The sequence below is a fragment of the Pseudophryne corroboree genome, chromosome 5, assembly GCF_028390025.1.
Source record: "Pseudophryne corroboree isolate aPseCor3 chromosome 5, aPseCor3.hap2, whole genome shotgun sequence".
In the NCBI taxonomy this organism is placed as follows: domain Eukaryota; kingdom Metazoa; phylum Chordata; class Amphibia; order Anura; family Myobatrachidae; genus Pseudophryne; species Pseudophryne corroboree.
Window position 1 is genome coordinate 423,262,521 of NC_086448.1, and position 27,784 is coordinate 423,290,304.

The 27,784-nt window shown below is 46.7% G+C and overlaps 1 protein-coding gene across 2 annotated transcripts in view; it reads left to right on the forward strand.

Annotated features, from left to right (window-relative positions):
* The first annotated feature begins 622 nt into the window (after window positions 1-622).
* The window catches only part of GALNT12 (polypeptide N-acetylgalactosaminyltransferase 12), a 217,725-nt gene continuing 190,563 nt past the window's right edge, over window positions 623-27,784 (forward strand). The window contains exons 1-2 of one of the 2 annotated variants that reach the window (XM_063922807.1): window positions 623-757; window positions 1,513-2,000. In XM_063922807.1, the coding sequence (XP_063778877.1) occupies window positions 1,585-2,000 (416 nt within the window). In that variant the 5' untranslated portion in view covers window positions 623-757; window positions 1,513-1,584. The other variant, XM_063922808.1, reaches the window with a different exon arrangement.

The window sequence follows — 27,784 nt, forward strand, 5'->3', positions numbered from 1 at the left end:
CCCGGGGCCCTCCCTAGTCAATCCGGCCCTGCCACCTGCCTCAATCTCCCCTCTTTCCCTATGCAGCAAGTGTAGTCAGAATGGGAGATGTACTAAGCCTGAAAAGTGATAAATATCACTGTGATAAAGCACCAGCCAATCGGCTCCTAACTGTCATGTCACAGGCTGTGTTTGAAAAATGACAGTTAGGAGCCGATTGGCTGGTACTTTATCACTGTGATATTTATCACTTTTCAGGCTAGATTAGTGGTAGCAGCAGCCGTCTCCGTGGTCTTACTGGAGCAGCAGCAGCAGTAGCAGCGGGTTCAGATACTATAACGTCTCATGCAGGGTTCCCTATATGTGACAGCTCACGGCACTTGGGCTCGGTGTAGAGGAAACAGCAGCAGCATAGGGTGAGCTGTCACAAGCACTCTGATGAATGGGGCGCTGCAGGGAGCAAAGCCATTCCGGTGCCCCGAGTGTTTTACACAAACTCCAATTGACTCCAACAGGTAATTGATTAGTAAATAACCAATTTCCTTTTACATCTCTAGTGCTTCTTGTTTGCTTTATAGTACAGTCAGCAATCAGAGAGAAGCCCTACTGTATGTGCGAAGGGCATTAGCTGGGCGTGTCTGACGGGCGGGACTAGCTTAGGGGTGTGGGCTGGACCCGGAGAAGGGAAAGGTGACGGAGGGAAGAGGAAGAAGTTCTGCTACAGCTGGGACGTGTGTTACTGAGGGAGGGCAGTTCGGTAATCAGTGGCGGCTCTGGGGTACAGTATTCTGGCTAGGAGCATTTATCCCGGTACTAGCACGTAGGAGGAGAGCGCCCGGTGACAGTCTCAGGTTGCTGTGCAGTGTGACCCTCCATGTATTGTCCCGGAAAGTCACAGTCAGGTAGTGAGAGGAAGGAGGCGATTAGTAACTTACTGTTTACTTATGGATGGTATCTGCCAGTGACTTTCTAGCTGTAACAGCTGCCAATGCACTGCATGTGACTGTAGTGATTCTAGTGGTAGAACCAGTAGGCATTGCTGTGTGTGTATGCGGTGTACACCTGGGTAGGAGGGTGCCCTGTGCTGCAGAGTGGTCTGATTGGATGATTATACTCGCACATCATTCTCCTTCTCATACAGGCACATTCCTGTGGACGTTTAATTATTGGGCAGTGCCACATTAGTCTCATTTCCCTTTCACTAAGTGCCAGGGTGAGGTGCCCACAGTTTAATTCACTGATTACTGTTTCGGGCAGCCTGAACATTTTTATACAGGTTTGTGAACAAATTATTCACACACTTGTGTACAAAGTTTTAGAAACATAATCAAGGTATTTACCTACTCTAGAAATGTGTCTACTATATTACCCTGACAGTAGCTGTTTAGTGCACTATGTATACTAGAAGGACTTGAGTTTTATTTTTGTGTTCATTACATGTGCAGTTTTTACTCCACAAAAATGCAGTAAAAAAAATTATATTTATTATTTTAAAACAAAATTGTAAAATACTATCATCTTTCCTTATCATAGCACCCTGAGACAGAAGTTACTACTTTGAGACATTTCCTATACTTTCACTAAAAGAGTGGCAGTGTGATTTAAATGATGAGTAAAAGACGACGTTTCGTAAATCCTTGGCAACCACTCAGGAGGAGGAAGGGTCTTTGTCTATTGGCAGGTATCTCCTGTGTGTTATTCTTTGGCTTTCTGTTGCTGAGCAGAGGTGCAGAAGACAATAGTAATAACCACTATTCTAAAGAACTGAAGGGAGAGGCTCAACATGAACGCAGGGAAGTTATAGAAACTGTGCTAGACTATGAGGAAATAAAGAAGACCGTGTATGAAAAACCACCTTTAAATCCTCATTCCTTGGGAGAGTTTGGGCATTCTGTGAAACTCAACCTTCAAGGGGAAGAAAAGAAGCTGGAGGAGGAAAGCATCAACAAGCATCAGATAAACATCTACCTCAGTGAAAAGATCTCATTACACCGTCGTCTGGAGGAGAGATGGAACCCAATGTAAGTCTAACTAAATCACATAAGGCAAACACTCCCTAGAGACCACTTTGGGACTCAATATTTATTTGTGCACCCACTTTTGTTTGAGTTACTTTCTGCCAGACCACTAATTTACTCAGCATTGGTAATTTGTGAATGGTGGTATAGAATGTGATAGGTTCTAAAGCACAACAGACTGTTTTCTTACATTACTACATTTTACTCTCTGTTAAATATAGATGTACATTTTAGTTGAGTGGTGTCTAGGATTTAACATTATACATGCACCTGGTTTGTGAAGCTCATATCATATTTTTGTTGCGTAAAAATAGTATATATTATACAACAGGTTCACCTCTTTTTCTTAAAAGAAATTACTTTTTTTTTTTTTTTTACTGTTGTCCCATTTCGGCCCAGCCAGAGATCAGACATCTTCAAATAGTATGGACTATTCATACCTATGATAAAAGGGGTTGTGTTTAATTTGCCAGCGTTCGGGATGCCGGCGGACAGAATACCAACCGCGGCATCCAGATGTTCGTAATCCTGACAGTGGAAGGTAATTATACTTACCTCCCCCATCCCCCTGACCCACCCTCCCTGCAGCCTAACTCTAACCCTCAGCGGTGTTGCCTAACCCTAAACTCCCGCCCCCGCGGCCTAAACGTAACCCTCCCTGGGGGGTGCCTAACTCTAACCGAATTCCGGCGTCTGTATTGTGACTGCTGGGATCCTGAACAGATCCCTATAAAAGAACAATCTGTAAGCACATACATTCAGGACAATACATAAATAATCAAGACTTTTCTCTGACGTCCTAGTGGATGCTGGGGACTCCGTCAGGACCATGGGGAATAGCGGCTCCGCAGGAGACAGGGCACAAAATTTAAAAGTTTGACCACTAGGTGGTGTGTACTGGCTCCTCCCCCTATGACCCTCCTCCAAGCCTCAGTTAGGTTTTTGTGCCCGTCCGAGCAGGGTGCAATCTAGGTGGCTCTGATAAAGAGCTGCTTAGAGTAAAAGTTTTGATAGTTTTATTATTTTCAGTGAGTCCTGCTGGCAACAGGCTCACTGCAACGAGGGACCTAGGGGAGAAGAAGTGAACTCACCTGCGTGCAGGATGGATTTGCTTCTTAGGCTACTGGACACTGGCTCCAGAGGGACGATCACAGGTACAGCCTGGATGGGTCACCGGAGCCGCGCCGCCGACCCCCTTGCAGATGCCGAAGTAAGAAGAGGTCCAGAAACCGGCGGCTGAAGGCTTTTCAGTCTTCATGAGGTAGCGCACAGCACTGCAGCTGTGCGCCATTGCGCTCAGGCACACTTCACACCGGCGGTCACTGAGGGTGCAGGGCGCTGGGGGGGGCGCCCTGGGCAGCAATGTTAATACCTTTCTGGCTAAAAAGAATACATCACATATAGTCCATGAGGCTATATGGATGTATTTCACCCCTGCCAGGTCTCAGAAAAACCGGGAGAAGAGCCCGCCGGAATAGGGGGCGGGGCCTATCTCCTCAGCACACAGCGCCATTTTCCTACACAGCTCCGCTGCTAGGAAGGCTCCCAGGCTCTCCCCTGCACTGCACTACAGAAACAGGGTAAAAAACAGAGAGGGGGGGCATTTTTTGGCGATATTATATATATTTAAGCAGCTATAAGGAAACAACACTTATATAAGGTTGTTCCTATATAATTATAGCGCTTTGGTGTGTGCTGGCAAACTCTCCCTCTGTCTCCCCAAAGGGCTAGTGGGGTCCTGTCTTCTATCAGAGCATTCCCTGTGTGTCTGCTGTGTGTCGGTACGTGTGTGTCGACATGTATGAGGACGATGTTGGTGTGGAGGCGGAGCAATTGCCGGTAATGGTGATGTCACCCCCTAGGGAGTCGACACCGGAATGGATGGCTTTGTTTATGGAATTGCGTGATAATGTCAGCACGCTGCAAAAGTCGGTTGACGACATGAGACGACCGGCAAACCAGTTAGTACCTGTACAGGCGTCTCAAACACCGTCAGGGGCTGTAAAACGCCCTTTGCCTCAGTCGGTCGACACAGACCCAGACACGGACACCGAATCTAGTGTCGACGGTGAAGAAACTAACGTATTTTCCAGTAGGGCCACACGTTATATGATCACGGCAATGAAGGAGGCTTTGCATATCTCTGATACTGCAAGTACCACAAAAAGGGGTATTATGTGGGGTCTGAAAAAACTACCTGTAGTTTTTCCTGAATCAGAGGAATTGAATGACGTGTGTGATGAAGCGTGGGTTACCCCTGATAAAAAACTGCTAATTTCAAAGAAGTTATTGGCGTTATACCCTTTCCCGCCAGAGGTTAGGGCGCGCTGGGAAACACCCCCTAGGGTGGACAAGGCGCTCACACGTTTATCCAAACAAGTGGCGTTACCGTCTCCTGATACGGCCGCCCTCAAGGATCCAGCTGATAGGAGGCTGGAAAATACTCTAAAAAGTATATACACACATACTGGTGTTATACTGCGACCAGCAATCGCCTCAGCCTGGATGTGCAGTGCTGGGGTGGCTTGGTCGGATTCCCTGACTGAAAATATTGATACCCTGGATAGGGACAGTATTTTATTGACTATAGAGCAATTAAAGGATGCATTCCTTTATATGCGAGATGCACAGAGGGATATCTGCACTCTGGCATCAAGAGTAAGTGCGATGTCCATATCTGCCAGAAGAAGTCTATGGACACGACAGTGGTCAGGCGATGCGGATTCCAAACGGCATATGGAAGTATTGCCGTATAAAGGGGAGGAATTATTTGGGGTCGGTCTATCGGATTTGGTAGCCACGGCAACAGCCGGGAAGTCCACCTTTTTACCTCAAGTCCCCTCCCAGCAGAAAAAGACGCAGTCTTTTCAGCCGCAGTCCTTTCGTTCCTATAAGAACAAGCGAGCAAAAGGACATTCATATTTGCCCCGAGGCAAAGGAAAGGGTAAGAGACTGCAACAAGCAGCCCCTTCCCAGGAGCAGAAGTCCTCCCCGGCTTCTGCAAAGGCCTCAGCATGACGCTGGGACCTTACAAGCGGACTCAGGGGCGGTGGGGGGTCGCCTCAAGAATTTCAGCGCACAGTGGGCTCACTCGCAGGTGGACCCCTGGATCCTGCAGGTAGTATCTCAGGGTTACAGGTTGGAATTCGAGAAGTCTCCCCCTCGCCGGTTCCTAAAATCTGCTTTGCCAACGTCTCCCTCAGACAGGGCAACGGTATTGGAAGCCATTCACAAGCTGTATTCTCAGCAGGTGATAATCAAGGTACCCCTTCTACAACAGGGAAAGGGGTATTACTCCACGCTATTTGTGGTACCGAAGCCGGACGGCTCGGTAAGACCTATTCTAAATCTGAAATCTCTGAACCTGTACATACAAAAATTCAAGTTCAAGATGGAGTCACTCAGAGCAGTGATAGCGAATCTGGAAGAAGGGGATTTTATGGTGTCCTTGGACATCAAGGATGCTTACCTTCATGTCCCAATTTGCCCTTCACACCAAGGGTACCTCAGGTTCGTGGTACAAAACTGTCATTATCAGTTTCAGATGCTGCCGTTTGGATTGTCCACGGCACCCAGGGTCTTTACCAAGGTAACGGCCGAAATGATGATCCTTCTTCGAAGAGAAGGCGTATTAATTATCCCTTACTTGGACGATCTCCTGATAAGGGCAAGATCCAGAGAACAGCTGGAGGTCGGAGTAGCACTAACTCAAGTAGTGCTCCAACAGCACGGGTGGATTCTGAATTTTCCAAAATCCCAACTGATCCCGACGACACGTCTGCTGTTCCTAGGGATGATTCTGGACACTGTTCAGAAAAAGGTATTTCTTCCGGAGGAGAAAGCCAGGGAGTTATCCGAACTCGTCAGGAACCTCCTAAAACCAGGGACAGTGTCTGTGCATCAATGCACAAGAGTCCTGGGAAAAATGGTGGCTTCTTACGAAGCGATTCCATTCGGCAGATTCCATGCACAAATTTTTCAGTGGGATCTGCTAGACAAATGGTCCGGATCGCATCTGCAGATGCATCAGCGGATAAAATTGTCGACAAGGACAAGGGTCTCTCTGCTATGGTGGTTGCAGAGTGCTCATCTGTTAGAGGGCCGCAGATTCGGCATACAGAACTGGGTCCTAGTGACCACGGATGCCAGCCTGAGAGGCTGGGGAGCGGTCACACAAGGAAGAAACTTCCAGGGCGTGTGGTCAAGCCTGGAAACGTCTCTTCACATAAATATACTGGAACTAAGAGCAATCTACAATGCTCTAAGCCTGGCAAAACCTCTGCTTCAGGGTCAGCCGGTGTTGATCCAGTCGGACAACATCACGGCAGTCGCTCACGTAAACAGACAGGGCGGCACAAGAAGCAGGAGGGCAATGGCAGAAGCTGCAAGGATTCTTCGCTGGGCGGAAAATCATGTGATAGCACTGTCAGCAGTGTTCACCACATGATTGTAGTCCATTGGGAAAGACCAATGGTGGACATGATGGCGTCCCGCCTCAACAAAAAACTGGACAGGTATTGCGCCAGGTCAAGAGACCCTCAGGCAATAGCTGTGGACGCTCTGGTAACACCATGGGTGTACCAGTCAGTGTATGTGTTCCCTCCTCTGCCTCTCATACCCAAGGTACTGAGAATTATACGGCAAAGGGGAGTAAGAACGATACTAGTGGCTCCGGACTGGCCAAGAAGGACTTGGTACCCGGAACTTCAGGAGATGCTCACGGAAGATCCGTGGCCTCTACCTCTAAGAAGGGATCTGCTTCAGCAGAGACCGTGTCTATTCCAAGACTTACCGCGGCTGCGTTTGACGGCATGGCGGTTGAACGCCGGATCCTAAGGGAAAAAGGCATTCCGGAAGAGGTCATCCCTACCCTGGTCAAAGCCAGGAAGGAGGTGACTGCACAACATTATCACCGCATTTGGAGAAAATATGTTGCATGGTGTGAGGCCAGGAAGGCCCCGACAGAGGAATTTCAACTGGGTCGATTCCTACATTTCCTGCAAACAGGATTATCTATGGGCCTCAAATTAGGGTCCATTAAGGTTCAAATTTCGGCCCTGTCGATTTTCTTCCAGAAAGAATTGGCTTCAGTTCCTGAAGTCCAGACTTTTGTAAAAGGAGTACTACATATACAGCCCCCGGTTGTGCCCCCAGTGGCACCGTGGGATCTCAATGTAGTTTTGGATTTTCTCAAATCCCATTGGTTTGAGCCACTCAAATCGGTAGATTTGAAATATCTTACATGGAAAGTAACCATGCTACTGGCCCTGGCTTCAGCCAGGAGAGTGTCGGAATTGGCGGCTTTATCGTATAAAAGCCCATATCTGATTTTCCATTCGGACAGGGCAGAATTGAGGACGCGTCCTCATTTTCTGCCTAAGGTGGTATCAGCGTTTCACCTGAACCAGCCTATTGTGGTGCCTGCGGCTACTAGCGATTTGGAGGATTCCAAGTTGCTGGACGTTGTCAGAGCATTGAAAATATATATTTCAAGGACGGCTGGAGTCAGAAAATCTGACTCGCTGTTTATACTGTATGCACCCAACAAGCTGGGTGCTCCTGCTTCTAAGCAGACGATTGCTCGTTGGATTTGTAGCACAATTCAACTGGCACATTCTGTGGCAGGCCTGCCACAGCCTAAATCTGTCAATGCCCACTCCACAAGGAAGGTGGGCTCATCTTGGGCGGCTGCCCGAGGGGTCTCGGCATTACAACTCTGCCGAGCAGCTACGTGGTCAGGGGAGAACACGTTTGTAAAATTCTACAAATTTGATACCCTGGCTAAGGAGGACCTGGAGTTCTCTCATTCGGTGCTGCAGAGTCATCCGCACTCTCCCGCCCGTTTGGGAGCTTTGGTATAATCCCCATGGTCTGACGGAGTCCCCAGCATCCACTAGGACGTCAGAGAAAATAAGAATTTACTCACCGGTAATTCTATTTCTCGTAGTCCGTAGTGGATGCTGGGCGCCCATCCCAAGTGCGGATTGTCTGCAATACTTGTACATAGTTATTGTTAAAAAAAAATCGGGTTGTTTATTGTTGTGAGCCATCTTTTCAGAGGCTCCTACGTTATCATACTGTTAACTGGGTTCAGATCACAAGTTGTACGGTGTGATTGGTGTGGCTGGTATGAGTCTTACCCGGGATTCAAAATCCTTCCTTATTGTGTACGCTCGTCCGGGCACAGTATCCTAACTGAGGCTTGGAGGAGGGTCATAGGGGGAGGAGCCAGTACACACCACCTAGTGGTCAAACTTTTAAATTTTGTGCCCTGTCTCCTGCGGAGCCGCTATTCCCCATGGTCCTGACGGAGTCCCCAGCATCCACTACGGACTACGAGAAATAGAATTACCGGTGAGTAAATTCTTATTTTTTTTTTTTTTTTACTGAAGCAGCAACCACTTGGAAAGGCCCAATTGTATGTTGGGTACACACCTGGCCAACTTTTCAGCCGACGCAATGGATCCACCGACTGAGTGGCCGATTGGTAAAGCTATATACACTTACCAATGCTCGATGTGTCTGGCCAGACACCACAACGGGGTGGGCATTTAAATTTAACTGCCCAGTTACAATGTCGTTGTCAGTGATTCCGGCAATTGCTTAAAGAGGTGGTTAGCTGGATGTCCGTACACACATCCAGATGTACCGATATATCTGCATGATCTATATCGGCATTGGCTATGCTGTAGGGCAAACGCAATGGGGTGCGAGAAGCCGAAGGTGCTGGACTTCATGAGAGAATGTCCATATTTTTAAATTAACAATCATTTACAAGGCAAAACCAGGTTGGTTTTGCCTTGTAAATGATTGCTGCTTTAAAAATATGGACATTTGTGCACAAAGTCCCACACCACTGTCTTCTCGCACCCTGTTAGATTTACACCAATATGTCTGGGCAACAGCATTCATAAGGACAGATGCTCTAGGTTATATGTCATTCCTCAGCGTCATGATCATATGAAGGCCTATTCGTTATTTGGTAGATTAATACAGTGTTGCAGTCTACGAAGTGATCGGTCAGCCTGATTTTCTGCCTAGTTTTCACCAGTCCCAATTGACAGTTGATCAAACCAGATTAGATTTTACAAACGAAAAGTTCAAGTTGTTGAACTTTGTATGGTGGTTGGTGATGCCATTCTCAAGTCTAGCAGCACTGACTGTAAAGCATGCTCTTCAAGTTCATTTTGTTGTACAAATACATTGTGATTGTAATTGTAGGTCATTTCTGTCCCACAGCCAAGCAAAGTGATGTTAGTTCATAAGCCATTTTAAATCTCGTCGGGCAGATGTAATGGAGTCCGAGATAGCCGGAGGTGCGAGATGTCAGCTGATCTTTGACGTTTGGACAATTACTTGGAAGGCATGGTTTTGCCTTGTAAGTGATTGCTCCTTTAAAAAAATATTCAAGATCGTCCCTCATATCGCATCTCTGGCGATCTCGGACTCCATTACATCCAGCCGCATATATCCTTAATCCACATATTTGACAAGTAAGACACCTACATTTTCAGTTGATGGGAACCTTCTGGTGGATTTGTTTACTTCTAAAGATATGCTATAGATTGCTCTAACAGCCATTTTGTCCATCTTGACCATCAATGTTGGATACCGAAACAGAGGCATTCGATCATGAGGTCAAACAACCTTATGACATGAGGGTTTATTAGTGTCATTCTCTGTTGACTGGACACACTGGCAACTCTTGGCCATTAGCCACTCAGTTTATTCACCATTGTGCATTGCCATCTTATTCAAATCAAATATTACTCGTGATTTGTGGATGGTTTGTCCCAAATATTACAAAAAAGTACTTACTTTACACACCCAGTCCACCAGCTGATGTTTCTGAATAAATACTTTACGTTTATATTATGCCAATAGGCTTGTTGACGTTGGAATAGTTTTTATATATAAATGCTCACATTATTTATATATATATATATATATAGTGTTTTACTACTCTTGTTCGCAGTCCCTATTATTATTTTTTTGTCCTAGTATTTAGTTTAGTGCGTGGCAGTAGTTCATTCCATGGTGGCACAGTGCCAGCAATAGGGCTGCACAGAGCCTCTCATCAGTGAGTACCACTTTAGAGGCACAGGATCTTTAGCACTGATAGATCTCGGACACATTCTGACTTCCTATGCAGGTGGCTTGTTTAGTAGTAGCAGGCACGCTGTTACAAGACATCAGCTTGCCATGGTAATGGTAAAATCGCAGTATAATTTCTTTTATGAGCTGTGTCCACATATTGGAGCCCACATTAGATTTCCCTATTGAACCTCTAAGCAAAACTATATTGAGCTCGTTCTGCACGTGTGATGTAGATGTGCAATAAGGTTGCAGAATTATACTAAGTGGTCAGGGTGTTGACGAATAACACGTTAAAATCAAGATTTGTTCCCATAGAAACCTTTTTAAAAAAATTTTTTTAAATGTTATTTTTTAGCTCGATTTCGAGCATCGTTAACTAGTTGTTTGGGTGTATATGCTGAATCTACCATTTAAGCAGCAGCTCAGAGGCGGAACTACCGCCAGTGCAACCAGTGCGTTGCACTGGGGCCCGCCTCTGTCCAGGGGCCCAAAGCATGTAATGAGTCAAACTGACTCATTACATGACGCTGTGTGCTGCAGGCAACCGCTGCCCGCAGCACACAGCCGCCCGGAGAGGAGAGGAGCGCAGCGGCACGGACGGGGGTAAGGAGGAGGAGGGAGCCGCAGCAGCGCTTTGTTACTGGTGGAGGCGCTGCTGCTGCTGCCCCTCTTTTTCACTATAGGCTGTCTTCCGAGAACAGCCTATAGTGAAGCAGAGGGGCAGCAGCAGCAGCGCCTCCACCAATGACACAGCGCTGCTGCGGCTCCCTCCTCCACCTCCCTCCTCCTCCTCCTCCTTCTCTACTGCCCGGGAATCGTCAGAAGCTGCACCGAGGAGCCTGAGCCAGCGGAGAGGGTAAGTATAATTCATTCTTTCTTTCTTTCTTTCTTTCTTTCTTTCTTTCTTTCTTTCTTTCTTTCTTTCTTTCTTTCTTTCTTTCTTTCTTTCTTTCTTTCTTTCTTTCTTTCTTTCTTTCTTTCTTTCTTTCTTTCTTTCTTTCTTTCTTTCTTCTGCCTGTCGCAATGTGGAAAAATGGGGAATCTGCCTGCCGCAATGTGTAAAAATGGGGAATCTGCCTGCCGTAATGTGTAAAAAGTGTACGCTGTCTGCCGTAATGTGTAAAAGGTGTACGCTGTCTGCCGTAATGTGTAAAAGGTGTACGCTGTCTGCCGTAATGTGTAAAAAGGGGGACGCTGTCTGCCGTAATGTGTAAAAAGGGGGACGCTGCCTGCCGTAATGTGTAAAAGGGGGACGCTGTCTACCGTAATGTGTAAAAGGGGGACGCTGTCTACCGTAATGTGTAAAAGGGGGACGCTGTCTGCCGTAATGTGTAAAAAGTGTACGCTGTCTGCCGTAATGTGTAAAAAGGGGGACGCTGTCTGCCGTTATGTGTAAAAAGGGGGACGCTGTCTGCCGTTATGTGTAAAAAGTGTACGCTGTCTGCCGCTATGTGTAACAAGGGCACGCTGTCTGCCGTTATGTGTAAAAAGGGGACGGTGTCTGCCGTTATGTGTAAAAAGTGCACGCTGTCTGCCGTAATGTGTAAAAAGGGGACGCTGTCTGCTGTAATGTGTAAAAAGAGGAATCTGTCCGCCGTAAGGTGGTGTAAAAGGGTCTCTACCTGGTGTAGTGGTGCTACTGTGCGGCGTAATTTGAATAATGGAGACTACTGTGCACCGTTTTATGAATTGGTATTATTTTGTGGCCACACCCCTTCCCCACGAAGCCACGCCACTATGTATTTTTGCGCGCGCCTACGGCGCGCACTGCCCCTATTCTGCATGCAGGGGTGGGGCTCCGATGCCGTTTCTTGCACACAGTGCTAAAATGTCTAGTTACGGCACTGTTGCTATGTATCCATTTCTCTGGCCCTGAGCAGGTCCCCCTCACCAGATCCTCTCCAGGGGTGAGGGGGTGGACTTGGATGGGATGGGATGGGGTGGGGAAGGGGGTCCAAAGCATTTTGTCGCACCTGGGCCCACCGCTCGCTAGTTCCGCCACTGCAGCAGCTCCACTAATAATCAGCGTGACACAGACACCTGGCTATAAGGCACTAAAGAACATTGATTTTGGTATAGGAAATAGGAGTAAATGCTGTAATTGGGGATACAAAGTAGCAATTGAATCTACAATTTTAATAGATAGATTTTACACTCTCCTTGATAATAATACTATTTCTGAACATAGACATAAGGCACCGTTGTGTATTAAAGTCAGCCATTATAGTGAAATAAGCAGTCATTCATAATTACTCCTATGCCTTGTCAGTGTTAACATTGATTTACAATATTGAGGATAAAGAACAAAAAAGTTCAACAGCATAATGGTGTTGAACAAACTTGATTGTAGGAGTCAGTCTTTTTTGAGTAATAAGCACATTTTAGTATCTTTTATTTATATGGCACAACGGTAGCACTCTATATAAGGCATAGAACAAAATTGCGTACGTAGTACATAACCAGTTACAGTCAATTTCACAAGTACTGATGCTGGAGAGTTCGTCGGAGGAGTTGTGGCTTTATATGATGAGATACGTTTTATGGGCACATTTAAAGTCAAATTAAAATCTGAGGAAAGGACAGAGTGGCAAGTGTTGATTAGGGAAGGAGAGACGGCAGTGGTTAGCAGAGCAAAGTGGCTGGGAAAATGTACTAAGCCTTGGAGAGTGATAAAGTGGTGAGAGATAAAGTAGCAGCTAATCAGTATCCTAACAGTCATGTTACAGGTTATGTATGAAAAGTGACAGCTAGGAGCTGATTGGTTGGTACTTTATCTCTAGCCACTTTATCACTCTCCAAGGCTTAGTACATCTGCAGTATGAGTGTAAATGGTGCTAGAGATTTAGCAAGGGAAATTATAGGGCTTTCTAGGTGAGTCTCAGGGGATTGAACTGTATTGTGTTTAATATAGGGAGCCCGTAGATCAGGGGTCTTTGATATGTCACACTTGCACCTATGTGATAAACAGGCAAAGCTGAGGCAGCACTCCGAGTGGAAACACCCTGCCCAGCAGAGCCGTCCCATATCCAATTTGGTGCCCTAGGCAAGATTTTAGCTGGTGCCCCCTAGCAGATAATCACACCACCAAGCTTAATGTTTATACACGGACACCAAAAATCACAGCACATGTCACTGCACAGCACCCCTCACACAGCACAGCACCCTTCCCTCAGCACAGTACTGAGCACAGCATCCATTTTCTAGCATCCCACCCCTTTCACAACACAGCACCCCTCACAGATCACAGCACTGCGCCCATTACCCTTCTCCAGAACAGCATCCCTCACCCAGCACAACACCCCCCACGGCACAGTGAGCACCCCTCACCCATGGCTCACAGTACAGGCTTACGGTTGACTTACTTAAGACTCTGTACAGGCAGCCACAGCTGCCTCTATTTTTCCCAGCTTTTTACTGAGCGCAAGGTGGACTTGGTGGCTACAGTGAAGCCTGCTGGAGGTGGAGCCGTGAGGTGTGACTCGCAAGCTCTGCAAAGGCCCAGGGGAGGAACTGCTGTGACTGGGCATGCGCAGTACTTGTAGTAAAGACAGCTGCTCGATAAGAGCTCCGATAGCATTAGCCATCATCTTGGTGCCACAAACCACTATATGCCCTACGCTTGGGATGCCCTAGGCATTTACTTATAATGCCTATGCCTAGGACTTGCTTCTCTCACCCAGTACCTCCCTCCCAGCACAGCACATATCACAGCATGGCACCCAGCACCCCTCTCTGAGCACAGCACCCTTCACCCAGCACAGATCACAGCACCCAGCACTCCTCATCCAGCACAGCATCCCTCACAGCACAGTCATCACCCATCACTCACAGTACAGGGTGACAGCTGACTTACTTAAGCCTCTCTCAGGTAGCTTTTCCTGGCTTCATGCTGGGCGTAGGTAGACTTAGCTGCTGGAAGTGGTGCTATGAGGTGTGACTCACAATCTCTGAATAGGCCCATGGGAGTAGCTGCTGTGGCTGGGCATGCACAGTACTTGTAGTAAAGAATGAGCTTCTGTGCATAGGAGGGGTGTGCGATAAGTTTCTGGATGCACAAAATGTATTTTCTCTATCGTCCTAGTGGATGCTGGGGTTCCTGAAAGGACCATGGGGAATAGCGGCTCCGCAGGAGACAGGGCACAAAAAGTAAAGCTTTTCCGATCAGGTGGTGTGCACTGGCTCCTCCCCCTATGACCCTCCTCCAGACTCCAGTTAGATTTTTGTGCCCGGCCGAGAAGGGTGCAATCTAGGTGGCTCTCCTAAAGAGCTGCTTAGAGAAAGTTTAGCTAGGTTTTTTATGTTACAGTGATTCCTGCTGGCAACAGGATCACTGCAGCGAGGGACTGAGGGGAGAAGGAGTCAACTCACCTGCGTGCAGGATGGATTGGCTTCTTGGCTACTGGACATCAAGCTCCAGAGGGACGATCACAGGTACAGCCTGGATGGTCACCGGAGCCGCGCCGCCGGCCCCCTTGCAGATGCTGAAGACAGAAGAGGTCCAGAATCGGCGGCTGAAGACTCCTGCAGTCTTCTAAAGGTAGCGCACAGCACTGCAGCTGTGCGCCATTTTCCTCTCAGCACACTTCACACGGCAGTCACTGAGGGTGCAGGGCGCTGGGAGGGGGGCGCCCTGGGAGGCAAATGAGTACCTATAAAGGCTAAAAATACCTCACATATAGCCCTAGAGGCTATATGGAGATATTTAACCCCTGCCTGATTTCTCAAAATAGCGGGAGACGAGCCCGCCGGAAAAGGGGCGGGGCCTATCTCCTCAGCACACGGCGCCATTTCCTCTCACAGCTCCGCTGGTCAGGACGGCTCCCAGGTCTCTCCCCTGCACTGCACTACAGAAACAGGGTAAAACAGAGAGGGGGGGCAAATTTATGGCGATATTTTTATATAACAAAGCAGCTATAGGGGAGCACTTATTATAAGGCTATCCCTGATATATATATAGCGCTTTTGGTGTGTGCTGGCAAACTCTCCCTCTGTCTCCCCAAAGGGCTAGTGGGTCCTGTCTTCATCAGGAGCATTCCCTGTGTGTCTGCTGTGTGTCGGTACGTGTGTGTCGACATGTATGAGGACGATATTGGTGTGGAGGCGGAGCAATTGCCAAATATGGGGATGTCACCTCCTAGGGGGTCGACACCAGAATGGATGCCTTTATTTATGGAACTACGGGATAGTGTCAACACGCTAAAGCAGTCGTTTGACGACATGAGACGGCCGGACAATCAATTAGTGCCTGTCCAGGCGACTCAAACACCGTCAGGGGCTGTGAAACGCCCTTTGCCTCAGTCGGTCGACACAGACCCAGACACAGGCGATGACTCCAGTGGTGACGGTGACGAATCAACCGTATTTTCCAGTAGGGCCACACGTTATATGATTTTGGCAATGAAGGAGGCGTTACATTTAGCTGATACTACAGGTACCACTAAACAGGGTATTATGTGGGGTATGAAAAAACTACCTATAGTTTTTCCTGAATCAGAAGAACTAAATGACGTGTGTAATGAAGCGTGGGTTGCCCCTGATAAAAAGCTGATAATTTCAAAGAAATTATTGGCATTATACCCTTTCCCGCCAGAGGTTAGGGAGCGCTGGGAAACACCTCCTAGGGTGGACAAGGCGCTAACACGCTTATCTAAACAAGTGGCGTTACCCTCTCCTGAGACGGCCGCACTTAAAGATCCATCAGATAGGAGGATGGAAAATATCCAAAAAAGTATATACACACATGCAGGTGTTATACTACGACCAGCTGTAGCAACTGCCTGGATGGGCAGTGCGGGGGTAGTTTGGTCAGAATCCCTGATTGAAAATATTGATACCCTGGACAGGGACAATATTTTACTGTCGTTAGAACAAATAAAGGATGCATTTCTTTATATGCGTGATGCACAGAGGGATATATGCACACTGGCATCACGGGTAAGTGCTATGTCCATTTCGGCCAGAAGAGCTTTATGGACGCGACAGTGGACAGGCGATGCGGATTCAAAACGGCATATGGAAGTTTTGCCGTATAAGGGGGAGGAGTTATTTGGAGTCGGTCTATCAGATTTGGTGGCCACGGCTACAGCCGGGAAATCCACCTTTCTACCTCAAGTCACTCCCCAACAGAAAAAGGCACCGACTTTTCAACCGCAGCCCTTTCGTTCCTTTAAAAATAAGAGAGCAAAGGGCTATTCATATTTGCCACGAGGCAAAGGTCGAGGGAAGAGACAGCAACACGCAGCTCCTTCCCAGGATCAGAAGCCCTCCCCGGCTTCTACAAAAGCCTCAGCATGACGCTGGGGCTTCTCAAGCGGACTCGGGGACGGTGGGCGGTCGTCTCAAAAATTACAGCGCGCAGTGGGCTCACTCGCAAGTAGATCCCTGGATCCTGCAGATAATATCTCAGGGATACAGGTTGGAATTAGAGACAGATCCACCTCGCCGTTTCCTGAGGTCTGCTTTACCAACGTCCCCCTCCGAAAGGGAGACGGTGTTGGAAGCCATTCACAAGCTGTACTCTCAGCAGGTGATAGTCAAGGTACCTCTTCTGCAACAAGGGAAGGGGTATTATTCCACTCTTTTTGTGGTACCGAAGCCGGATGGCTCGGTAAGGCCTATTCTAAATCTGAAGTCCTTGAACCTGTACATAAAGAAGTTCAAGTTCAAAATGGAGTCACTCAGAGCAGTGATAGCGAACCTGGAAGAGGGGGACTTTATGGTATCCTTGGACATCAAGGATGCGTATCTCCACGTTCCAATTTACCCCTCACACCAGGGGTACCTCAGGTTCGTTGTACAAAACTGTCACTATCAGTTTCAGACGCTGCCGTTCGGATTGTCCACGGCACCTCGGATCTTTACAAAGGTAATGGCCGAGATGATGATTCTTCTTCGAAGAAAAGGCGTATTAATTATCCCATACTTGGACGATCTCCTAATAAGGGCGAGGTCCAGAGAACAGCTAGAGATGGGATTAGCACTGTCTCAAGAAGTGCTAAAACAGCACGGGTGGATTCTGAATATTCCAAAATCCCAGTTAATGCCGACAACTCGTCTGCTGTTCCTAGGGATGATTCTGGACACGGTTCAGAAAAAGGTTTTTCTCCCGGAGGAAAAAGCCAAGGAGTTATCCGAGCTTGTCAGGAACCTCCTAAAACCAGGAAAGGTGTCTGTACATCAATGCACAAGAGTCCTGGGAAAAATGGTGGCTTCTTACGAAGCGATTCCATTCGGCAGATTCCACGCAAGAATTTTCCAAAGGGATCTGTTGGACAAATGGTCAGGGTCGCATCTTCAGATGCACCTACGGATAACCCTGTCTCCAAGGACAAGGGTGTCTCTTCTGTGGTGGTTGCAGAGTGCTCATCTATTGGAGGGCCGCAGATTCGGCATACAGGATTGGATCCTGGTGACCACGGACGCCAGCCTGAGAGGCTGGGGAGCAGTCACACAAGGAAGAAACTTCCAGGGAGTTTGGACGAGCCTGGAAACGTCTCTTCACATAAACATTCTGGAACTAAGAGCAATATACAATGCTCTAAACCAGGCAGAACCTCTGCTTCAGGGAAAACCGGTATTGATCCAGTCGGACAACATCACGGCAGTCGCCCATGTGAACAGACAGGGCGGCACAAGAAGCAGGAGGGCAATGGCAGAAGCTGCAAGGATTCTTCGCTGGGCAGAGAATCATGTGATAGCACTGTCAGCAGTGTTCATCCCGGGAGTGGACAACTGGGAAGCAGACTTCCTCAGCAGACACGATCTTCACCCGGGAGAGTGGGGACTTCATCCAGAAGTCTTCCACATGCTGGTAACCCGTTGGGAAAGACCAATGGTGGACATGATGGCGTCTCGCCTCAACAAAAAACTGGACAGGTATTGCGCCAGGTCAAGAGATCCGCAGGCAATAGCTGTGGACGCGCTGGTAACGCCTTGGGTGTACCAGTCGGTGTATGTGTTTCCTCCTCTGCCTCTCATACCAAAAGTATTGAGAATTATACGGCAAAGAGGCGTAAGAACGATACTAGTGGTTCCGGATTGGCCAAGGAGGACTTGGTACCCGGAACTTCAAGAGATGATCACGGAAGATCCGTGGCCTCTACCTCTAAGGAGGGACTTGCTTCAGCAGGGTCCCTGTCTGTTTCAAGACTTACCGCGGCTGCGTTTGACGGCATGGCGGTTGAACGCCGGATCCTAAAGGAAAGAGGCATGCCGGAAGAAGTCATTCCTACTTTGATTAAAGCAAGGAAGGAAGTAACCGTGCAACATTATCACCGAATTTGGCGAAAATATGTTGCGTGGTGCGAAGATCGGAGTGCTCCGACGGAGGAATTTCAACTGGGTCGATTCCTACATTTCCTGCAATCAGGATTGTCAATGGGTCTCAAATTGGGATCTATTAAGGTTCAAATTTCGGCCCTGTCGATTTTCTTTCAAAAAGAATTGGCTTCAGTCCCTGAAGTCCAGACCTTTGTTAAGGGAGTGCTGCATATACAGCCTCCTGTGGTGCCTCCAGTGGCACCGTGGGATCTAAATGTGGTTTTGGACTTCCTAAAATCTCATTGGTTTGAACCACTAAAAAAGGTGGATTTGAAATATCTCACATGGAAAGTGACCATGCTTCTAGCCCTGGCTTCTGCCAGGAGAGTGTCAGAATTGGCAGCTTTATCTTACAAAAGCCCATATCTGATTTTCCATTCGGACAGGGCAGAACTGCGGACTCGTCCGCATTTTCTCCCTAAGGTGGTGTCAGCATTTCATCTGAACCAGCCTATTGTAGTGCCTGCGGCTACAAGTGACTTGGAGGACTCCAAGTTACTGGACGTTGTCAGAGCATTAAAAATATATATTGCAAGGACAGCTGGAGTCAGAAAATCTGACTCGTTGTTTATATTGTATGCACCCAACAAGATGGGTGCTCCTGCGTCTAAGCAGACGATTGCTCGTTGGATCTGTAGCACAATCCAACTTGCACATTCTGTGGCAGGCTTGCCACAGCCTAAATCTGTAAAGGCCCACTCCACAAGGAAGGTGGGCTCATCTTGGGCGGCTGCCCGAGGGGTCTCGGCATTACAACTTTGCCGAGCAGCTACGTGGTCAGGGGAGAACACGTTTGTAAAATTTTACAAATTTGATACTCTGGCTAAGGAGGACCTGGAGTTCTCTCATTCGGTGCTGCAGAGTCATCCGCACTCTCCCGCCCGTTTGGGAGCTTTGGTATAATCCCCATGGTCCTTTCAGGAACCCCAGCATCCACTAGGACGATAGAGAAAATAAGATTTTACTTACCGATAAATCTATTTCTCGGAGTCCGTAGTGGATGCTGGGCGCCCATCCCAAGTGCGGATTATCTGCATAAATTGTACATAGTTATTGTTAACTAATTCGGGTTATTGTTGAAGGAAGCCATCTTTCAGAGGCTCCGCTGTTATCATACTGTTAACTGGGTTTAGATCACAAGTTGTACGGTGTGATTGGTGTGGCTGGTATGAGTCTTACCCGGGATTCAAAATCCTCCCTTATTGTGTACGCTCGTCCGGGCACAGTACCTAACTGGAGTCTGGAGGAGGGTCATAGGGGGAGGAGCCAGTGCACACCACCTGATCGGAAAAGCTTTACTTTTTGTGCCCTGTCTCCTGCGGAGCCGCTATTCCCCATGGTCCTTTCAGGAACCCCAGCATCCACTACGGACTCCGAGAAATAGATTTATCGGTAAGTAAAATCTTATTATACGTATTTACAAAATGTATTCTCCAGAAGAGTCTATGCAAAGTTACATGCGCTCAAACCACTTAGTGAAGCAGCTGGACCAGTCTGAAGCAGGTACTGTATGTCTTCTACATGCTGGATAAAGGTCTCAACTGCAGCTTCTGGTAACTCAAAACTAATTCCATGCTTCTTGCGCTTGATTTGTGAGAAACCAAATTGCAGAGGGCCAGGTCTGGACTGTACAGTGGATGACCGAGCTCCTGGATGCGTTCGTGGCTCATAAAATCCACCACTTTCCTGGAATTGTGGGCAGGTGCATTGTTGTGATAGAGAAGGGCCTCACGAGCGTGAGTTCTTGGCTTCCAGCCCTTGCAACAGGCATTGGTTGGCGTACCAGTCCCCAGTGATAGTGCGCTGCTGCACGTGTTGTACATGACCAGTCTTGGCCTCAAAAACTGCACTGTCTGCTTGGCCACGCTGCGCTCGCGTCGGAATTTATGTGGAACTAGGCTCTACTGTGCCAATTGTTTGGTCTCGGGGTCGAAATTGTAAATTTACTATTCATTGCCACTGATGATCTTTTATACTCTGCTCTCAGTGGCTATGAACAGAAATCCGCAATCTCAGAGCTGCTGTATGTACTGCATATGCGAATTTTAAAAATTTACGTGGTCCTTGAGGTTTGCCCCATATAAGGAATACCTTTTTTTTTTTGACACCTTTCCTTTTGTGGTAATATTGCTGTGAATATTATCAAAAGGGAGAACGCACAAGGAAAAAATATTGTTCTACAATAGAATATTTAAGTAGTACTTTTATTTTGATGGCATACAGTACCTTTTAGCTTTTATTGCTCTAATTTAATTCTTTTAACTAAATGCCAGAAAGTGGAAGAAATCGTTAAAATAAAATTAGTATCTGTTGTGACTATTAAATAACAAGACTGCACTTGTAAAAAAAAAAAAAAAAAACATATTGTGCGAGTTAAAAGGGAGTTGGGGGAACATGGACTTTAAACTATCCCAAAACAATTTTGCAAGTTTCACCACTCACAGATATTTTGCTGTCACACAGCATCTGAAGAAGTTGTTTTTCCTGTGTGTCATAAAAATGCTTAGTTCAAAAGCAGAGCAACATGTTAACTTTAACATTTTTAGATAAATTTGAATAAAATGGCCACCAAATCTTTCCGTATGCTAACAGAGGCTTCCTGGTCAGATTATATGCCACATGCATGTGTGTTTGAATTGCACAAATTTTTTCGTAATGGTCGTGATGATGTCAAAAATGCCGAACTTCTGCGGAAGTCATTGCACATAGGGGGTCATTCTGACCCGTTAGCTCGCTGCTTTTTATCGCAGCCGAGCGAACGGGTATCCACTGTGCATGCGAAGGCCGTAGGACGTAGCGGGGCTTCGAACGCCTCTGCCTGATTGACAGGCAGAGTCGGTCGCTGGGCGGGAGGGGTCGGAACGGCGGCATTTGGCTGCCACTTCGTGGGGCGTGGGCCGGCCAACGCAGGCGTGGCCGAACCGTGCGGGGAGTGGCCCACATCGGCTGCGTGACATCATACGCAGCCGATGTGGGCCGGGGAGCGACGAGTAGCTCCCGGCCAGCACGCTAAAGCTGCGCTGGTCGGGAGCTACTCTAGAAGTGCAAAGGCATCACCTCTGTGCAATGCCTTTGCACTTCTGCGGGGGGGGGGGGGGGGGTACTGACCCGTGGGGCGGACTGTGCTGGGTGTCCCCCCGCATGCCGCATGTCAGTGTGAATGATCGTAGTTGTGCTAAATTTAGCACAGCTACGATCATTTTGGAATGACGGCCTTAATCAAGAAGCTGCTAGGTAAACTTTGCATCAAGATCTTAATATTACAAAAGTTTGTGCTAAGATAGTTCAAAGGCTTCTTACTGCCATGCACAAAGAAATTCAAAAGTGAATTTGTACAGACATTTTTAAACAAATTCAAGCTGATTCACATTTTTTAGATAAGCTTTATTACCTGTGATGAAACATGGATCTTCTTGTACGATCTGAGACGAAATGCCGTTCTATGGAATTAATAACACCATCATCACCAATAATGAAGAAAGCCTATCTAAGCAAATACAAATTCAAAGCCATGTTTATTTTCTTTGCTATTGAGGGTGTTATTTTGGCAGATATTGATACATTACAACAGAAATGTTCTAGGAACTTTGCAGGAAAGAATTAGATGAAATAGGCCAGAGTTGTGGAAAAATGTTTTCATCCTCCATCGGCACAACCAGGGGCGGATTGGGAACAAAAAACGGCCCTGGAAAAATTTGTACTGGTGGCCCCACTTGGGCAGCACCAGAGGTGTAAGGTCTAGCCATGGCAGCAGCACCCTCCCCCCAACACTTTCAAAATAGTGGTGATGTTCAGCATCAAGGGGAAGTTAAAAGGAAATAAGATTAAATGTTATGAGCACATTATATGATACACCTTTAGAATTTAGGAAACTATATAAAATACTTTAGAAAGATATATTTTCTTGCTTATTACACTAACCGTATCCCAATCACTATTCACTCAATCTTATATGTCAGCCAAGCAGGCAGACAGAGCATACACTAGGGCCCTCATTCCGAGTTGATCGCTAGCTGCCGTTGTCCGCAGCGCAGCGATCAGGCTAAAAATCGGCACTTCTGCGCATGCGGCTCAATGCGCACGGGCGACGTACTTTTACAAAAGCCGATGCAGTTTTACACAAACTCTAGCGACACTTTTCAGTCGCACTGCTGGCCGCAGAGTGATTGACAGAAAGTGGGTGTTTCTGGGTGGAAACTGACCGTTTTCGGGGAGTGTGTGTAAAAACGCAGGTGTGCCAGATTAAAACGCAGGAGTGGCTGGGGAAACGTAGGCGTGGCTGTGCGAATGCAGGGCATGTTCGTGACGTCAAAACAGGAACCACACAGTCTGAAGTGATCGCAAGCTAGGAGTAGGTCTCGAGCTACTCAGAAACTGCCCAATCTTTTTATGTAGCAGCGCTGCAATCTTTTCTTTCGCACTTCTGCTAAGATACACTCCCAGAGGGCGATCAACTCGGAATGAGGGCCTAGATCATCTGCAATCACAGGCTAAGTGGCAAAGTAATTTTCATATATGCAGATTGTTTGGCATCTTATTCATTATGTCTATAAATAGGACCACATGTCCTCAAACAAAACAGGCCCCGCAGGTGCACCGGCCCACCGGGAATCTTCCCTGTAGACACTAATCCCAATCCGCCTCTGGGAACAACACACCAGCCCACAGGGCTCTCTCTGTGAAGCAGTTTTTGGCCAAAAAAAAACAGATTGCAGTGCTAGAACACCCTCCATACTAACCTTTTCCTACAGTCAAATCTGTACTCTAGGGAACCGTTTTGCATCAGTTACTGAGATAAAGAAGAAAACGACAGAGCTTTCGAGACGGATAATGAGCTACAGCTTTGTTTTGACCTATGGAACATAAGAATGCAGCGGTATGTGGGTGCAGAAGGGTAGTCTGTAGAAGGGGAATGATGTTAAAATGTACTTAATTGAATTCAACGTAAATTTATAGCATCAGACCAGTTATTTAATAGCCACACCTCTGTATATAGGGGTCAATCCATTAAACTGTGAACTGGGTTAGTTGCCGTTGCAATGGCATTGAAACGCTGGCAATGGAACCAAAATCTGCCATTCTTGTGGGCCGATCACGCCCCGGACTCAACATTTTATTTTTTTTCAACAAAACTCCATATAGCCACCAGTACAAGACGTGCACTGTACAGCCACACTTACTTGTGCCGCAGTGTACTTGTGGTTGATCGTATTGACCCCGTAAAAGCTACTATAAATCTAATATCCGCTAATAACTTCAGTGGAGTACTGATACCTTTTTTTTAACTAAGAATAAAAAGCACTGTATATACTGTACCCATTTTATTTTAACTACAGCTGTATAAAGTAATACGCCTTTTAATCTGTTTGGATTTTTGTAAAACAGTCCTGTGTTTGATAGTCTATTTGTTACTCAATTAACTGCAGTGCAAATCGGAGAACATTACTAAGTAAACTCCTTTAAACAATTTGCTTATGACATGCCAAGTCAGTTTTTTTTTTTTTGGCCTGCGTGTAAAACAAATATTGTCTAAGATATTTCAGGCGTGTTTTACGTAAAGGTAATCACATTTCAGATCCTGTTCCACGTTGACAAGTTTAAAACTTAATTCACTGTCGTCTTATGAAATAGGAAAATCTTCAAGTATTGAAAGTGCCAATACATTTTTTCTTCCATTTTTTTGTTTTAAAGTAAAATGAACACTGAACTTAAATAAAACACTAAACTTTTTCAATAGTCCACCAAGACCCAAGAAAAACCATGGTTAAGAACATTATAAAATCATATTTGCAATACTCGATTGGCACTTATTTTGAAAATATTTTACACTAATACACTTTTAAGTGCTTATCATTTTCCACCTAATGTTAGAAATACATACGTTCTTGTTAAAACAATTGCTATACTATACAGTTTAAACTCCACCTCCCCCCCCCCTTAATCATATATTAGAAAATAATTATTTATTTTTACCATATCTTCCACAATCATTTTTGATATGAGAATTTTAGACATTAAATTAATGTCTATTAGATTGTTCTTGGTTTTTTTTTGTTTAGTTTCTTTTATAGGTTTATTCTTTTTCTCTCTCACTGTTTAAAATAGAGAGAATTTGAGAACATGACTGAATTATAAAAATTTTTTGTACATTCATATATGTAGATCTTGTTCTGCTGTACTCTTGTATCACTTTTTATAGTTGTGATCATCTATCACCTGCCTTATCATTAACCAATCAAATTGCTCCAGTTTATCCAGCAGGTATCTAGCTTTTACAAGAGCGGGGACTTCTTTCCTCATGTGCCTTTCCTTTCCTTACCTACGCAGTCTTATGCTCCATACTCCCTTTGATGGCACCTTAACACTGGTTTTCTATACCTGTCCTATATTGTCTTGAGCTGTAAATGCTGTTTTCTTGTTTGCTCATTTGATTATGTACTGTGTAATGGGCGCTGCGGATCCCTTGTGGCGCAATATAAATAAGATGACGATGATAATTAAATTTCAAGATGCTGACATACCCGGGATTCAAACTCTTCTTCTGTAGCATTACAGTCAGACACTCTACTCATTGAGCTATCTGACCCTGCATAGAAAGTTAGAGAATACTAACTATTTGAAGCTCACCTTGTACTTTGTGAAAAAAAATGATTAGCATTGCAGCCGAGCAGATGTATGTAGTGTGTGGCTGCAAAAGATTGGCTGCGTGGCTGCACATTACATAGATCTACTCAATTGCAGTGCTGATCATTTTTTACAAAGTACACGTAGCTTCACATAGTTAGAAATATCATGGTTTTTAGGTAGGATCAAATCCTGGTTATGGCAGTACATTGAAATTTGTTATTTAATAAAGGGAATTGTAACTGAATAACAAAGAGCTCTCAAGTTAAGTGCACCAATGGGATATAAAGAGGTTTTGTGTCCAAATCCATTTTCTTGCAGTGTTCTATAAATGTATGTATGTGGGTATGTACAGTATATGTGTGTTTGTGTGTGTGTGTGTGTGTGTATATATAATATATATCTATATATAATATATATATATATGTGTATGTGTGTATATATGTATATGTGTATATGTGTATATATATATACAGTGTTCGCAAATACGCGCTATAGCGCGTCTTTTACCCGATATTGAGGATCAGGGACTCACACTTTCAGAATGGGTGGGTCCCAGGGGATGCGCTTCACTGGGATTGGCTACCGTCTTAATGATTGAAGTCTCCCTTGCCCGGCTGCAGAGGAGACTATAAAAGTGGAGGAGGAGCCAGCCGGGCAAGGGAGACATCAATCATAGCCAATCCCAGTGAAGCGTGTCCAGTGGAGATTACACAGCCCCCCCCCCCGAACCGAGGAACAGCGCCAATGTTCATATCACCCTCGGCCTCCACTGGTGCTGTGTCCCAGTCTCTAGATGCTAGAGGCGCCGCCGACAGACAGGGAGTGATTGGGGACGGGGTCAGGGTGTGCTACACACTGATCAGTAATGCGTGGCCCACTCTATGTGCAGTGTGACGTGATCCCTGCCGCCTCTTGTTCATGTTCTGGCGGGTGTCAGCGGTGCTGGTCAGGCGTGGAGTGTGTGAGGTGTCCAGCGTTTTAGCAGGGTGCAACGCCCTGGCTATTTTTTACATTCCGATATGCGCCCTGCCCGCTGTGCGAGTGCCGGATGTTTAGTCCTACTTATTATTGCTGGAGCGGTCCTGCTGCCCCCACAAGCCGGCACTGCAGCCTGTACTCACGGGGGTCAGATGGGGGGGCTGAGCTCCATGCACAGACTCCGGAGACCCAGGTACAAGTGACTCCCGCCTCTGTACTTAGTGTCATCCTGCGCAAGCAGACAGGCTCCGGGGACCCTAAGCAGCAGCATGAGTGATAGAGATGGTTGAGGAGGAGGTGGGCTGTTGCTGTTCCTAATTTGCCTCGAGAGCAGTTGCATGACATGACCTGTGTGACCCACTACCAGCTCCAGAGCCCACCATCTCTTCCAAAGGAACTTCCCTGCCCAGCATGGGCCAGGTATGAACAAAAATGACTCCCATAGGAAGCCCTCCATTAGAGACAAAAAGGAGTAAAAACAGTACTATACATAACCACATCCCTATAAACAATGGCCAGCAGCACCACTGCATAATGTCCAGAGCAGGTAGGGGTGCATGTTACTTCTGCTATTTTCCAATTTGTCATGACAACTATCGCTATAAAATATACAGTAATGCAAGACAAGTTCATAAAGTCACTTATGGTGGGTACACACTGCCGATATATAGGCCATTCTCTTGAACGGCCGATATATCGCGGGTCCGTCGGCCAGTGTGTACGGGCGATACGTCTGTGAACTCCATCGTTTACAGACATATCGCATCATCCTCGCAGCACAGCCGACGGCCAATATATCTACCGATATATTGGCGCATCGCTGTGTGTGTACGGCCGGTCGGCCGACCGCCTGTACACATGCTGCGGCAGCCGGCGGTGATTGACAGCTGAACTGGGCGGGCGTGTGTACACGCCCGCCCAGTTCATGACGTCAGTCCCCGACGGATCGTGCAGTGTGTATGCTCAACACACTGCCTAATCCGTCCATAGATATATCTGCCGATAAATTGATCGCAGATATATCTACCAGTGTGTACCCACCTTTACCCTGGCTCCAAGTTTTATTTGCAACTGTACACATGAGAGCATGTAAGGTAGTGAAGGCTTGAGAACTGGTAAAACTGTTTGGAGTTAGGAGAAGCATATAGGGTGGTATGGTGGGGAATGTGGATTTAGAGGGGCATAGGGGGTGGTCAAATGCACGGCACAGCCCCAGAGTGATGGTAATGGGGGCATGTCATTGGGCCACACTCCTTTTTGGATGAGCACACCTAAGGCTTGCATAGGTAAAACGTGCCCTGCAAAATGGAAAACTGCCCTTTTTGATTGCGGTAGCTGCTGGGGCCAATATTGGGTATGCAAAGAATTCCCAATATTGACACATCGGACAGCATTGCATCCCCATAGAAACCTATGTGGGATGCGGCTGCATGCGGCAATGGAGGGATTACAGCAGGTACCTGCTTTGATCCCTCCTTCATACATTCCAGAGATACATAGTATTTGTGGCTAACCCCTGAAAACTGGTGTTTTTCGGGGACATAGATGCAAATACTGCTTGATAAATGAGCAATTTATGGGAGATGACCTGGGACATTGTACTTGAGTGATTTTGCTGCCCATCTTCCTGGAACTTAGGGTTGCTGTCCCCAACCATGCCCCGTACCCGCTCAGCCACGTCCCCTTTTCAGCAAGGGTGCCCTCTCAGCACCATGCCCTATCCCCAATCTAGAGTGAACGCTACTTGCCCTAGTACTGCTCTTATC